The sequence below is a fragment of the Nannospalax galili genome, unplaced genomic scaffold (genome assembly GCF_000622305.1).
Source record: "Nannospalax galili isolate Female #2095 unplaced genomic scaffold, S.galili_v1.0 scaffold424, whole genome shotgun sequence".
Taxonomy (NCBI): domain Eukaryota; kingdom Metazoa; phylum Chordata; class Mammalia; order Rodentia; family Spalacidae; genus Nannospalax; species Nannospalax galili.
The window spans coordinates 1,267,874-1,284,149 of NW_008352334.1; the positions used below are offsets into that span (position 1 = coordinate 1,267,874).

General features: G+C 42.8%; 1 protein-coding gene across 4 annotated transcripts in view; it reads right to left on the reverse strand.

The window, feature by feature from the left end:
* Kif3a (kinesin family member 3A) overlaps positions 1-16,276 on the reverse strand; it is a 70,061-nt gene that overhangs the window by 53,486 nt on the left and 299 nt on the right. For all 4 annotated transcript variants that reach the window (XM_029554203.1, XM_008849318.3, XM_008849319.3 and 1 more), the window contains exons 2-5: positions 12,387-12,660; positions 3,133-3,277; positions 2,911-2,995; positions 490-595 (exon numbers count right to left, since the gene is read on the reverse strand). In XM_029554203.1, the coding sequence (XP_029410063.1) occupies positions 490-595; positions 2,911-2,995; positions 3,133-3,277; positions 12,387-12,660 (610 nt within the window). The remainder of the gene's footprint in view (positions 1-489; positions 596-2,910; positions 2,996-3,132; positions 3,278-12,386; positions 12,661-16,276) is intronic.

Sequence of the window (16,276 nt, forward strand, 5' to 3'; positions counted from 1 at the left end):
TTAATTTGCTTTGCTTTTCAACAGAGAGGGAGTGTAGGTTCTGGTCAACACAGACTAGTGGCCTAGGCTCATATACTCACCCTGTTCCTTAGCCATCACACTACCTAGACATGGGACTTAAATTAGGTCTCAGTCTTATTCATAAAGTAGGAACTTAGAATCCCCACAGTCCATGGTGAGGACTAAGAGTTATCCTTACGGAGCACATAGCACCAGCACTTCCCATTCAGAAGTGCTCAACAAAAACCGCTATCAATATTGCAACTAACAAGCAACAGCAATATGACAGCTTCAAAGATGGAACTATCAAAAAGAGAGCTGCAGTGGTCATGGAGACAACCAGACCACCTCCTGATAATGCATGTTTCCTGGACAGTAAATAAAGTAAGTGGGTTTTCAAAAAACAGATGTCAAGCTGAGGGCAAAAGCCATGCTAGCTCTGCTTCTCAACGACCCGCTCACACGCCTCACATCCCACACAGCACTTACGATTTTTGTGGCCTAGTGTCATAATCCTATCCATATCGTCAGCATTATTGACCACGTAAGCAGATAAGTCTTTGATATAAACTCCCACATCAGGTCTTTCTTTAACCTAGAAAACAAACAAACGTAGGACTTGACATTTCTAACAATACTCTTGCAGTTGCTTACTGAGCACATACTGCATGTGTCAGACACTATTAAGACAGCAAAGATGGCAATGAACAGGACAGGCAGTGTCTACAGAGGCTCACAGAGGAGGTCAGGTAAAAGGAGAACATAAAGCAAATATATGCACACAAAAATATTTCACTTTGTGATGATGCCAAGACTAAAACACACAAGATACTATGGAAGTGTATTCTATTTTTTTAATTAGTTTTTTTGTGTATGTGCATGTGTAGTGTGCAATCCTGGACACTCATGTGGAGGTCAGTTCTCTCCTTCCCCTGTGTGGGTCCTAGGGATCAAACTCAGGTCATGAGGTTCAGCAGCAAGCACCTGCGGAGCCATGTTGCCATGGAAATATATTTCAGGGACAATATGTCAGTGAAAGGAACAGAAAACATTTCTGAAATATAATGTTTAAGCTAAAACTTGAAGAGATATGAAGTAGATTGGTTGAGGGTAGGCGAACATGTGCAAGATCTTCAAATGGAAAAAAAAATTAGGCACTTACAAAAATAAAAACAGCATTGGGAAGATGGTTCGGCAGGTAAGGCCTGACGATCTGAGTTCAATCTTAAGGGCCTACATGGTGAAAGAACTAAATCCTCAGAGTTATCCTCTAACCACCACATGCTATGACATGTGACATGCACACAGAGGTAAGTAAACACACATATAATAAATTATGGGGGCTGCAGAGATGGCTTAGCGGTTAAGAACACTTGCTGCTCTTGCAGAGGACTGGGGTTCAGTTCCCTGAACTCACTCACATCACACACGCGCACATACTTTATTTTTATTTTTTATTTTTAAATTTATTTTATGTGCCTGAGTGTTTGGCTTCATGTATTTAAGTGCACCCATGTCATGCAATGCTTGTGGAGGTCAAAAGAGCATCAGATCCCCTGGAACTGGAGTTAGGATGGTTGTTAGCTGCCATGTCGGTGCTGGGAACTGAACCCAGGTCCTCTGCAAGAGCAGCCAGTGCTGTTAACCACTGAGCCATCTCTCTAGCCCCCAAAATTTTTTAAAAGAATAAAAATTATTTTAGCCGGGTGTGGTAGTGCACGCCTGTAGTCCCAGCACTTGGGAGGCAGAGGCGGGTGGATCTCTGTAAGTTCAAGGCCAGCCTGTCTACATAGTGAGTTCCAGGACAGCTGGGGCTACAGGGAGACCCTGTCTCAAAAAAAAAAAAAAAAAAAAAAAATCTTTTAAACAAAACCTAAAAAGCCACAAGAGGGTAACTGGAGAAAAAAAGATGAGATTTTTTTTTCAGGGAAGGCAGGGGCAAGATTAATGCCAACAGCAACTTGAAATAATGAGAAGTCCAAGAAGCTGCATGAAGTCACAGCCGTGGTACTGATGTAAAAGCATCTTCACTCTTCATGGAAGATTACTGTTGACCATTTTGTTTGGTTAATGTGGGCAATAACCCCACGAAACAGACACTTCCTTTATTTCCATGTTCCTGCGACAAAACTAAGGCTCAGAGAGGTAGAAGAGCGAGCTCAAGATTGGAAGCAGAGCTCCCGCCGATACAGGACCAGGAGTCACTTTGCCCCAGATAACAAGGCCGTTTGTGAGCTACCTGACTGTGGGCAAGTAACAAACCCCTGTGACTTTCAGTTCTACATGAGTAAAATGACTTCTGGGAAGATGAAATGGCAATTCTCTGCCAATGCCATGCCACAGCCCTCTGCAGGTGCCTGGCAGTAACGTCTGCTAAGTTCCCATGACCCACCGCAGCTCAGAACATAGCTACCCTTTCGTCTACCTGCTGCCTCATTATTTTGCTGACATGCAATTCCAGTATTAATATTTAAAAAGCTAATCTTTTCTTATCTCGTATCTTATTATTTTTAAGATGGCAACATCTAACAAATTTACCACCTGATTCAGCTCCAGTGACTTTTTGCTCAGATATGTCTGCACTTGTAAGAAATTATACATGGCCATGCGTGGTGGCGTACACCTTTAATCCCAATACTTGGGAGGCAGAGGCAGGTGGATTTTTGTTGAGTTTGAGGCCAGCCTGGTCTACATAGTGAGTTCCAGGTCAGTCTAAGCTCAAGACCCTTTCTCAAAAATAAAACAATTTTTAGAAAGGAAAGATAGGAAGGAAGGAGGGAGGGAGGGAGGGAGGAAGCATATAAGGACATGCTTACTAAAAATATTTAAAGCAGCTTTTGTACAAAAAGGATCTTAATTTGGTGAGTAATCCATTGCTTTGGAAAGTACTCCAATCCCAACTACCCTTACCTCCAACCTCTGTGTCTGATCCTTGCCCAAAAGGTCACGAACTTCTTCATTATATATTTCCAAATATGACACTCGAACCAAAAATCTACAAATAAAACATTTTATCATACAAAATACAACAAAACATTTATAAGAAGTCTTTAAATGTGTTTATAAAATGGACCTCTAGGCTTTTCTCTCGTTCGTGCCTCTCAGTATTAGTAAGTCAAGGAATTCTCTGACCTTGTGTCACCTTCTGCTTTTGCAATATGACCAAATATGTGAGCAAATGAATTGGGAATAATTCCTCTAAGCTCAGGAACAGCACGCACGCCTTCCATGGTGAAAGTCTTGCCTGTTCCGGTTTGTCCGTATGCAAAGATAGTTCCTAAAATGAGAAGAACCATTACTGTCAGAACCTGATCAGACAGGAAAATAGTTTGTAAAATTAAGTCCCGAGACATTGTGATGTAACTTCCTCCTTGAATTAAAATGTATTCTTAATTTGGGCACAGTGGCAGACATCTATAATCCTAGCACTTGGGAGGCAGAGGCAGGAGGATCCCTGCCAGTTTGAAGACAGCCTGGGTACATGGCAAACTCTAGGTCAGCCTGGGCTACTTAGTGAGGCTCTGTGTTAACAAACAAGACAAATAAAAACATATACTTATATAAATTGTGCCTTTACTATCAACATGTACAATACACACTGTGCCACACAAACCAAGTCCTGTTAAGTCACCACGAAAACAAACTACTCCTAATCATTAATCTTTAAAAAAGTATCCCATGCTGGGTGTGGTGGTGCACACCTTTAATCCCAGCACTCGAGGCAGAGGCAGGCAGATCTCTGTTGAGTTTGAAGCCAACGTGGTCTACATAATGAGGTCCAGGCCAGCTGGGAGCCCATTGTTCAGACCCTGTCTCAAAAACAAAAACAAAACAAAAAACAAGAATAGCATCCCTAAATGCAAAAATCTTACAATACAGTGTGTATGTGTGTTTGTGTGTGTGCACGCATGCGTGTGTATACATTGGATGGGTAATGGGGAATAGCTAAAGAATGCAGGCTGCAGAGCCCAAACAGCTCAGTCTGAGTCCATCCATATCTGGTAGTTATTACCCACCTGACCTTGGAAATTTCCTAATGGTAAGACAGAAGCTACTCCACACTGAGAAAAAGAATCAAATGAAACTAATTTTCTTCAAGTGATCAACACTTTATTTGAAAGTAACAGTTATAAAATACAGGGACTACTAACTAAAAAGGTAACAACTATTACAAGTAATTAGTTATAACTTAAGCTTTCTAAATACCCACATCCATCCATTTACCACGAGTATAACATGGTGCTGGCACCAAGGGCAAAGTGACATGTAAGGCAAACACGAGCCCTGGACTAGAGTGTGAGGCACTGATGGAACAATTCTAATCTAACAAGCAACAGTTCTAGATGGAAACAGGGACATAAACCAGCAGGGAATGCTGGGGGAGGAAGACAACAAGGTCAGGGAAGGCTGTCCAGAATGGCAAGGTTTATGGTAAGATCCAAAATACAAGAAAGATCAGAAAGGAGGCCACAGGCAAGTAGGAAAACAGAGATTTGAGGATTAAAACGATCAGAAGAAACAGGGATAGTAAAGGAAGGTGGCAAGCCCTTAGTCACTTCAGTCATGGAAACCACAGCAGCCTAAAGTAAGTGAAGTCAGAACAGCTGCTAGTCAAGAGTGGCAGCTCCAGCTCACTATAGATACACACATCCCAGGAACTGGAATAACGTAAAGGAGATGTGGAGGATCATTAGAGAGCTGGAGTAGTTGGCCAGGAGACAGTAAATGAGAAGACAGCCTAGGACTGAAATGGCAAAGCGACTACATTTTGTTCTGACTTTTGCTTTACCCTGCATCACTGCCCAGGCACTCCCACTGCAGCCAGCCAGCCAGCCAGAACACCCCATACAGGCTGCATCTGTAGCTTCAGAGGGTACACTGTTTCTACAGTGCTGGGGAACTTACAACTAGGTAGTACATCCAGGTAGCACGCCCTCCTCCCAACCAGCTATGCCTGCATCTCCATGGACCCACTGTCTCTGCAATTCTGGAAATTTGTTTTTCCTAACTGAAACTTTTTGTTAGCAGACCTGCCCCTGGTTGGTGTAACTATGGTGATTTGATGTAACTATGGTTATTGGCTCTGTCTCTGGAATGATGTAATTGTGGTTTTAGGCTTCATAAACCCCACTCTGCCTCCCCTTAGGGTTGAGAGTTCTTCTGGGTGTTAGCCCCTTCTTGACTACCTGTTTATACAGGACTCTTGATTCAACCCAAAACTGTGTAGTATTTCTCTGAGGGTGTCACAGGATGACACAGCACACAACAAAGGTCTGTAAACCATGAACACCCTACTCAGTTAACCTCAGTGACATCATCACAGCATCATTTTGCTTTATTTATTTTTTAGTGTTGGAGAACTGAACCTAAGGCCTCACACATGCTAGGCAAATGGTCTATGACTGAGTTATATCTCTCATATCCATCCCCTGTGGGTGCTGAGAACTGGACCCAAGTCCTCTATCAGAGAAGCCAGTGCTCTGAACTGCTGAGCCATTTCTCCAGTCCCAGGATTTTCTATTTTTTTTAATTTATTTTTAAAAATTCTTATTATTTTTATTTTATGTGTATGCGTGCATTGCCTGCATGTATGTAAGTACACCTATGTTGTGCAATGCCCATGGAGAACAGAAGAGGCTGTCGAATCTTCTGGAACTGGAGTTTCAGACAGTTGTTAGCTACCACGTGGGTGCTGGGATTCGAACCCGGGTCTTCTGCAAGAACAGTCAACAGTGTTCTTAACCACTGAGCCACCTCTCCAGCCCAGGATTTTCTATTTTTAAAAGTCAAACATAATAACTCTTAGTGTTATATGGTTTCCATCTCTTAAAACTTCACTTTTTAAAAACTGAAAGTGGCCTGAGATTTTTATCAGTCTCATCTCTTAGCCACATATCAAATGACAAAAGGTCCAGAAAAACCTACACAGGAATGTCTATAGCAGCTCTGTCCACCGCTGCCCAACTGGGAAGAAACCACGATATCTTCAGTGGACGAAAGGATAAACAACCTTGGTGCATAAGGACAGGAGCTATTCTTCACCACCATAAAGAAATCCACTACAGCAGCTGGAGATGTGGCTCAGCAGTTAAGAGCACTGGCTGGTCCAAAGGACCTGATTCCAGCCCCTGGCACCTAAGTTGGGCAGCTCTCAGATGCCTGTAGCTCCGGCTTCAGGCATCCAACACTTTCTTCTGGCCTCCACAGGCACCTGAACTCACATGCACATATCCACACACATCCACATAATTTAAAAAAGAATAAAATGTTAAATAAATAAGCTACTCCATCATGAGAGATCTGGAGGAAACTTAAAAGCACGTATGGAAGCAAAGGAAGCTGAGCTGCAAGGGCTCAGGTCCAATAATGTCGGTAAAGCTCACAATGTCCATTGTCCAACCAAAAACTGCCAAGTCTGCAAAAACCCAAAACGATATAATCCATGGTGAAGGAACCAACCAAAGCTGGGACTGGAAGACTTAGACTTAGTATATTAAAACACTTCAGAAACATGGATCTGAGCCATAAAGATCCAAATGACTGCCTAGAAATGGAGAAAACAATGTGTGAAATGAGAAGTGAGCAGTGCTGCCGGCAGAAAAGACGTAAACCAGGAAACGCAACACATGCCATCCCAGAGCTTGGAGAACAAAAATGGAGCAGAGCATCAGCAGCCTCGGCAGCTCCAACCAGCCCCGTCTCAACTCACCTGCACATCTCTGGATTTTCCAAGATGGTAAGGGTGGGGCCTGAAAAAATGTTTGACGTAACAACAGAAATTTTCCCACATTTGATGAAATCTAAAATCTACAAATCTAAAAGCACGATACCACAAATACAAGAGATAAAGAAAAAACACAAGGCTCAGCGTTATCACGTTATGGAAGACCAACGATAAAGAAGGAATTCTTCACCTTGAACCAACCAGAAGAAAGGCAATTACTGGACGATGGCAGGCAGATTTTGCTACAGCACCCTACCACAACTCTACTTTCAGTGCTCACCGGTGAGATGGCTCAGCAGGTAAAGGCACTTGCAGCCTAAGCCTGGCCACCTTGAGCCCCAGAATCCATGGAAAGGTAGGAAAGAACCAACTCCAAAACTGTCATCAGGCCTCCACACAAGCACTGTGTACAAGACATACACAAGATTAAAATTTTTTAAAGCAATGTGCCTTCAATATAAAAACAGATTAGAAGAATGGGAAAAAGGCATAGCATGTTAACACTAATCAAAAGAAAAGCTAATGTCCATGTTAATACCAGACAGAGCAGGTTCCAGAATAAAGACCATTTCCAGGAACAAAGAAGACATTTTCATGGGGCTGGGGATGCAGCTCAGTTACAGAGCACTTGCCCAGCATATACGTAGCCCTGGGTTCAATCTCCAGCCCTGCAAAAAAGAAAAACCAGAAAGGACAATTTCACAATAAAAAGAGATCCATTCATTAAGATGGGGGAAAAAAATTCTAAGCATGTTTGCACCTACTCCCTGAGCTCCAAAATACATGAGAGGGAAAAAAAAAGAAAAAAGGATAGGAGCCCAATGATAGGCACACACCTTTAATCCAGCACAAGAAAGAGAGAGAGGATGATCTATCTCTGTGAGTTCAAGGCCAGCCTTGTCCACACAGCAAGTTCCAGGCCAGCCAGTGCTATATAAGGAGACCCTATCTCAAAAAAAAGAAAGAAAAAAAAAAGATAGTCAAGTCATATAAAGTATGTTAACTGACTAAATGAAATTAAACTAAAATAAATAACAAAAAACCCTGGAAAAAACTCAAAATATCACAAACTAAATAACATATATATAACTGAAGTACCAAAGACTCAATCAAGGGGCTAGGGAGATAGCTCAGTTGGTCACGTGTTTGCCACACAAGCTGAAGAGCTGGAGTTCAACCTCCACATAAAAAGCCAGGTGTGACAGGACGTGCTAGCAACCCCAGCTAAGGAAGTAGAGCTGGGGAGCCCTGGGGCTCATTAGCTAGCCTGTCCTAATTGGCGGGCCCCAGGTCCCAGTCTCAAAAAACAAAGCAGATGGCTCCTGAGGAACAACACCCAAAAGTTGACCTCTGGCTCCATATACATGTGCATACACACGGGTATATACATGAACATGCATACATATGTAAAGCAGAAAGTATTTCAAAATGGGTGTAAGTGAAAAGATGGCATGTCAAAGTCTTAGATGCCTAAAGCAGTGCTCAGAGGTGAGATACGCCACAAGTTTCTGTACTGGAAAGGAAGAAAAAAAAAGAATGGCCCGGCATGGTAGTGCACACCTTTAATTCAGCACTCAGTTGGCAGAGGCAGGCGGATCTCTGTGAGTTCGAGGCCAGCCTGGTCTACATAGCGAGTTCTGGGCCCGCTGGGGCTACAGGGAGACCCTGTCTCAAAAAGACCAAAACAAAAAACAAAAAAAAAGGTCTTCGAAGTGACCTCGGCTCCCACATTGAAAAAACAGAAAACTAGAAAATTAAATCCAAAGTCAGAAAAAAAGCAGCAGCGCAGCACTGAAAACCAGAAATCAACAAATGAGAAAACATGGAACACAGGACAGTGAAAAATGCCAAGAAGTGGTTCTCTCACACAGTCAGTAAGATCAACTTCCAGTCAATCTCATCAGGGGAACAAGAGACGACAGAGACGACCAACATCAGAACAGGACGGGTAGCACTGCATCCCACCACACCAAAGACAATGAGAGCAGTGGAAACTACCTGTCAATCAACTGGTAATTTCCACAAGAAAAACAAATTCCATAAAATACGATAACCTGAAAAAAAAAGAAACTTGGAAAAAGTGACAAATCTTTCCAGTAGGAAAACCCCAAGTCCAGCAGACCACCAAATAGTTAAAGAAATAATACTAATTCTAGAAAAATTCTTCTAGAAATCTGAAAAGGGAATGACCTGTAAATCATATATAAAACTAGCATCAGAGGCTGGAGAGAGGCTCAGCAGTTAAAGAATGTGTGCTGCTCTTGCAGAGGACTCAAGTGGAGTTCCCAGCACCCATTTCCAGTGACTCGGGGAATCACGAATCCTCTTCTGGACTCCATAGGTACCTACACTCATGTGCACATACTCACCCGATACACAGACACACATAAGTGCAAGTAATTAAAAATAAATCTTTAAAAAAAACACCTGGCATTATTCTGACACCAAAACTAGACAAAACATTGTAAGAGAAGTGCATTTCTGTAGTCTCATGAACACAGATGCAAAAATCTTAAATACTTGGCAAATGAAATCTAACTATATTTGAAAAGATAATGCTTCATGGGGCTGGACAGACGGCTCAGCAGTTAGAGCACTGATTACTCTTGCATAGGATGTGGATTTGATTCTTAGCACCCACATAGAGGCTAACAACCATCCATAGCTCCAGTTTCAGGGGATCCGATGCCTTCTTCTGTCCTTCATGGGCACTGACATGACACGGGTACACTTACACACATGCAGGCAATATACTCATATGCATAAAATAAAAATATAAATAAAATACTTTATTAATAAAGTATACTTTATTATTTTTATTTTATGTGTATGAGTGTATTGCATGTATGTGAGTGCACCCGTGTCGTGCAATGCTGCGGAGGTCAGAAGAGGGCTTCGGATTCCCCTGGAACTGGAGTTAAGGACCGAACGTAGCTGCCATGTGGGTCCTGGGAATCGAACCCAGGTCCTCTGCAAGTGCTCTTAACTGCTGAGCCATCTCTCCAGCCCCTAAAAATATAAATAAAATATTTTAAAAGATAACACTTCATGACTAAGTGGCAAAACTGGTTTCACATTTAAAAACCTAGTAACAACGTTTTTAAGGAAAAAAGAAAAACTCTGAGCAAACTAAGACTAGAAAAGGTCTTCCTCAACCTGATGAAGGGTACCTTCACCCTAGAACACTTAGAAGATAGCACTCTGACTAATGAGGGAGTGAATGCATCCCCTAAAACAAGAGCGCCCACTCTCCCAGGTGTATCTAATGGTGACTAGAGGTCAGGCACCAAAAAGGAATTAAAGGTATCAAGATCAGAAGGAAAGCAGTAATTCTTTACTGGCAGGCAATTATGAATATATAAAACCCTAGAGAATTAATTTTTAAAGCACAAGGCCCTGAATTTGATCTCCAGCACTGAAGAAGAAAACCAAAGAAAGAGTGACACCAGAACCTACTAAAATTACTAAGTTTAGCAAGGTTGCAAGATCAACTGCACCCTGAGATGGTGTAGACAGCCTATCCACAACAACAACAAATGTCCACAAGGATGTGAGGAACTGCAACCTCACAGTGCACTGCTGGTGGGACTGTAAAATGGGCCTGTCACTGTGGAAAACAGCTCGGCAGCTCCTCAAAAGGTAGGAGAGCTACCACATGATGCAGCAACTCCACTCCTAGGTGTGTGTTCAAAACATTTAAAGTCTGTGCAAGAATATTCAAAGCAACACTCTCCAGAGCAGCTAAAAAATCCAAAAGTCCAAATGATGAATGGCTAACTAAAATGCATCTACACACACACACACACACACACACACACACACACAAAGTAAATGTAATTTTTAAAATGCTTGGAATAACATGAAACAAATTTACCAAAAGAAGTGAAAGAGTTTAAGTAAGACATAGATACACCATGTTCTTGAACTGGAAGACTCAATATTGTCAAAACAGCAACTCAACACAATTGTGATCAAAATCCCAACAGGTGTTTTATGGAAAGCTAGTAAGATTTTATGGAAAGCTAGTAAAATTTATATGAAAATACAAAGGACCTAGAAAAGCCAAAACAATTTTTGAAATAGCCGAGTTGAAGAATGTATGCTACCTAGTTTAATTTTTTTTTAATTTTTATTTATTTATTTTTGGTCTTTTTTGGGGGGAGGGGGGCCTGGAACTCACTATGTAAACCACGCTGGTCTTGAACTCACAGAGATCCACCTGCCTCTGTCCCGAGTGCTGAAATTAAAGGTGTGCGCCACCATGCCCAGCCTGTGCTGCCTAACTTCAACAGTACTATAAAGCTACAGCTATAAAGACAGGACAGACATGGAAAAAAAAAAAAAAACACAGTTCAAAAATAAATCCATAATTTGTGGCCAATTGATTTTTTACAAAAACGTCAATTCAGTGGTAAAAGACTTCTCTACAAATGATGCAGAACAGCTGGATATCTATGGATTCACACCCATACATGCTTACCACAGGACAATGCAATTTCCTTTTAGGTAGCTGTCCAAGAGAAACGTTACACCTGCATAAAGATGTACGAATGAGAGGCTGGAGAGATGGCTCAGTGGCTAAGAATACTGACTGTTCTTGCAGAGGACCTGGGTTCGAATCCTAGCACCAACATGGCAGCTAACTGTCCATAACTCCAGTTCCAGGGGATCTGACAGCCTCTTGTCCCCTTTGGGCACTGCACGACATGGGTGCACTTACCTACATGCAGGTATGACATTCATACAACATAAAATAAAAATAATTTTTTTGGTCTTTAGTCAGGGGCTCCCTGTAGCCCTAGCTGGCCTGGATTTGCTAGAGACCAGGCTGGCCTCAAACTCAGAGATCCGCCTGAGTGCTGGAATTAAAGGCGTGTGCTACCACGCCCAACCAAAAATAAATAAAATATTTTTAAAAAAGATGTATGAATGAATGCTCAGAGCAACATCATTTAATAGCAACAATCCAGGCTTCCATCAACGGGTGAATGGATAAAGTGTGACACACACAATCAATGGAATGAAATTCAGAGAGGTGGAGGCAGGAGGATCAGGAAGGAGTTGAAGGCTATCCTTGGCTATATAGCAAGTTCAAGGCCAAGGGCTATGTGAGATCCTGTTTCAATAGAAGAACACAGTTCAGTAAAGTCACAAACTAGGGGCTGGAGAGATAGCTTAGCAGTTAAAGAGCACTGCTGCTTTTGCAGAGGACCTGGGTTTGGTTTCCAGCACCCATATGATGGCTCACGACCATCTGTAACTCCAGTTCCAGCTCTTGATGCCATAGAACTATACACACACAATGCACATACATACATGCAAGCAAAACATTCATATACATGAAATAAAATCTATTTAAAAGTCACAAACTACTGGTAAAAGATGAGTGAACTCAAAAACATTATGCCAAGAGAAAGAAAACAGGTTTTTAAAAGATGGCATTTTATGATGTAGTTTATATGAAATTTCAAGAAAAGGCAAAACTATCACAAAATGGGTGCCAGGTGGTGGGACAGCCAAAAGGCACAAAGAACTTTGGGCAATGGTGTTATTCTAAAACAGTGCTGTGGCGATGGTTTCACAGCTGTAGACATTTACCATAATCACGGAGCTGTAGGTAAACTGACGGGCATCAATACCTCAAAACTGTATATTCACTTACCATTGTAGCCTTCCAGAACAGAATCAATAATAGGTCTTGCAGTTAAGTTATAAACATCAAGTTGTTTACTTTCTGGTCCAAAAACAGTATCAAAAGTAAAGGTCTTCGGAGGCTCGTTGGAAGAGTCAGTCTTGTGGACAGTGATGGCTCCCCTCATCTCATCCACGCTGACAGCCTGCCTGTAGCACATGGACTTCTCTCTCTCGTTGAGGGGCCGGCACCTCACAACCACCTTCACATTATCACAGCTTTCTGGCTTCTCTGATTTATTGATCTGGTGGAGACAACAGTCACAAATAATGAAAAAACAGTCACTTTTGCCTAAATTTATACTGTGATAAAAAGGCTCATTTGCCATCTCAGCACCTTGCATATGTTAAGACTTCACAAGTCTTTGTTAAATGCAATTAAAAGTCTTACACATTAATAGAGCTTATTAAGATATAAAATGGGGGAAAGAAGATATAAAATGGAAGTTTCTTTTACAAGACAAAAGAGAGGAGAGAAAACCTAATTCAGACATGGAATAAATGCTGTGCAAGCAGAAAGTGAACGGGCTGACGACATGCTGCTCAAAAGGCCCGCCAGCCTCTCTGAATTTCCTGAGGGAAAATACATGCCAACATAGTAAACAAGTTCAATTCAAAAATGTATTGGTCCCACAGGGCATGGTGGTGACTGTCTTTAATCCCAGCACTTGGGAAGCAGAGGTAGCTAATCTGTGAGATCAAGGCCAGCCTGGTCTACATAGTGAATTCCAGGCCAGCCAGAGCTACATAGTGAGATGCTGTCTCAAAAAAAACAAAAACAAAAACGAGAGACTAGAGAGATGGCTCAGTGGTTAAGAGTACTTACTGCTCTTCCAAAGAGAGTAAGAGCTCTTCAGTTCCCAGCACCCACATGGCTACTAACACCTGTCCTCAACTCCAGTACCAGGGGATCCAACACCCTCTTCTGGCCTCCTTGGGTACTAGGCACATACCTGGTGCCCTTGCATATATGCAGGTAAAGCACTCATACACATTAAGAAAAAAAAGAATGCATTAAGTCCTGTGATATCTAGTCTTATTTCTAGACTGGCATTAGTAAAATGTTTTACCATGTGCTATATCCATACACAGCTTGTCTTCTCTATAGAAGACAATGGTAAGCTAAGGACAGAGGAGTCCAACAGCAGGCAGAGAAAGAAGCCTCAGTGTGCGTGACCTTAAGAACATTTGTATGACGTTTTGATTTCCAAAATTTTACATTAAGAAACCAAGTCAAAACAAGCCTATTACTGAAATCCAACAATTCTGTTGGACTGTTTCAGATATTCTCCTAAAAGAACATTTGGAGAGTATTAAAAAGAGGAGCTACTGGTAACTGACAGCTGCTGGGAAGGGGAGATTCGGTCCCATTTAAGGGGGTGACTCTCAGTAGGTTGACCCCCAGGGAATCATTTGGGAACACAAACCTGACTCTGTAGGCCTTCATATATATATGGTGAGGGTTAGTAAGGTGGGTGCTAAAAATGATCATACTATATGAAATTCTCAGAAATAAAAATTAATTTTAAAAAGTATTAAAGAGAAATTTGATATCATTATTGACAAGTAGTCAGTATCACCAATACACTTCTCCCCAGCTCCACCTTCAACGCCCTAGTCTAGGTCACCATCACCTGGGCCCTGGATTACAGCCTCCTAACTGTACTCCTGCAGCCAATGAAACTGCCTCCAGCCCAACCTCCAGACGACAGACAGTATACAGGCACGTCAAATCATGCTATTCCCCTGTGTACACTGCCCCCATAGATGACAGACTAAAAACCTTAAGGTAGTCTGGAAACTTCCAGGCTTACTTTACGAAACACTAGGAGTGCTCTCTCAGCCACAATCACCCTGGGTTTCTGTCTTTCGTCACTGCCTTTCAACGTGCTGTTCCTTCTGCCTAGAACATTCCTCATGTCCCTCTTCACTTAGGTAACATCCGCCTATCATTCAGTTCTCAGTCAACAGCCATTTCCTTTGGGAACAGGACACTGACTTCGCCAAATGCTCTGACAGGTTCTGAGAGCAGCTTGCTCTTCAAGGACATGATTTTACTCTTGTTCATTGTCTAATGTCTGCTGTTCTATCCTCACAAGAGCTCCAGACAAGAGTGGTCAAGGGGCTGAACTCAGCCCCTAAACTCTTTCAAGTCTCACATGGCTCAGGATGGCTTGGAACTCACTATGAAGCCAAGGATGACTGTGCTTTTTTTTTTTTGTATTTTTGAGACAGGGTCTCCCTTTATAGCTGGACGTGGTGGCGCACACCTTTAATCCCAGCACTTGGGAGGCTGAGGCTGGTGGATCTCTGTGAGTTCAGGGCCAGCCTGGTCTACATAGTGAGTTCCAGGTCAGCTGGGGCTACAGGTAGACCCTGTCTCAAAAAGACCAAAACAGGCTGGGCGTGGTGCTGCATGCCTTTAATCCCAGCACTCAGGAGGCAGAGGCAGGCAAATCTCTGTGAGTTCAAAGCCAGCCTGGTCTACATAGTAAGTTCCAGGACAGCTAGGGCTATAGGGAGACCCTGTCTCAGAAAGACAAACAAAACAAACAAACAAAAAAAGACCAAAACAATATAAATTTTTTAAATTATCTTTATTTTATATGTATGAGTGTATTGCCTGCATGTATGTAAGTACACCTGAGTCATGCAATGCCTGTAGAGGTCAGAACAAGGTGTCGGATACCTTGGAACTGGAGTCACAGACAGTTGTAGCTGCCATGTGGGTGCTGGGATTCAAATCCAAGTCCTTTGCAAGAACAGCAAGTATTCTTAACTGCCTAACCATCTCTCCTGGCCCTGTCTCTTTAAGTATTTTAATTCACTGCTAAAATTGAGGTTTCCCAAAAAATAACTTGAGTCTTTTGGAAAACAAAAGTAGATCTGGTATCTGTAGACAAGGATCCCTTTATGACAACATTTTCCCAGTCTTCTTTCTACCCCATGCCACCCATTAACCTCATTTATGAAGGCTCTTTTCTCTGTTAACCTGTATTGGTTTTTACCTCCTCCCCCAAAGGCAAGCTTCCATCTATCCAAAGTCAGGAACCCGACAGGCTTCGCTCAAGTAACCCTAACATCTGCATGGCTAGCGCATATGCATACATATGTTGTGTGTGTATGCAATACATAGACACACATATACATATACGTGTATATGTATATGTGTGTATATACGTGTGTATGTGTAGACATGTATATACACATATATACGTGTATCTATATAGACATATATGTATATTTGTATGTATATAGATACATGTGTATATACAGACACACGTGTGTCTGTATATACACATATATATTATAGCTGATGTCCAATATTTATCGAATGAATAACCTGAAAGCGAAAAACAGAAACAAATACTGAGCCTTACACGTTTGTCAGCACTGTCCTTCCAGCGTCCTGTGCAGTATTTTAGAAGAATAGAAATCCCAAGAGGAAAAGTTTAGGTGAGAACTGAGGTGCAGAGGCTACACCCGGGAGGGCCTCCGGGTACTCAGCACTCCGTGGCTCCCGTTGCTCCAGGACCCTCCTCACAGCCCCTTTTCTGAGGCCGGGTCACCTCTGAGATCCCGGCTCCCGCACCGCCTCCGCACTCGCACGCAGACGGCGACAGCTGCGGGCTAGTTCCCACGGCTGAGCACGCGGGAGGACCGACCGCGGGGCTGGGGATGGGGTGGGGTCTGCGGCCTGCACTGCGGGCTGGGGGCTGGGCGCGCGGCGGACACGCCTCGCACCGGCCTCCCCGCACCCCCCGCAGCCGCCGCGCATCCTCCGTAGCCGCCGCGCATCCTCCGCCTCGCGCTCCGGTGCGGCCGCGCATCCTCCGCGGGATGCCGGGCCCGGAGGGTTGC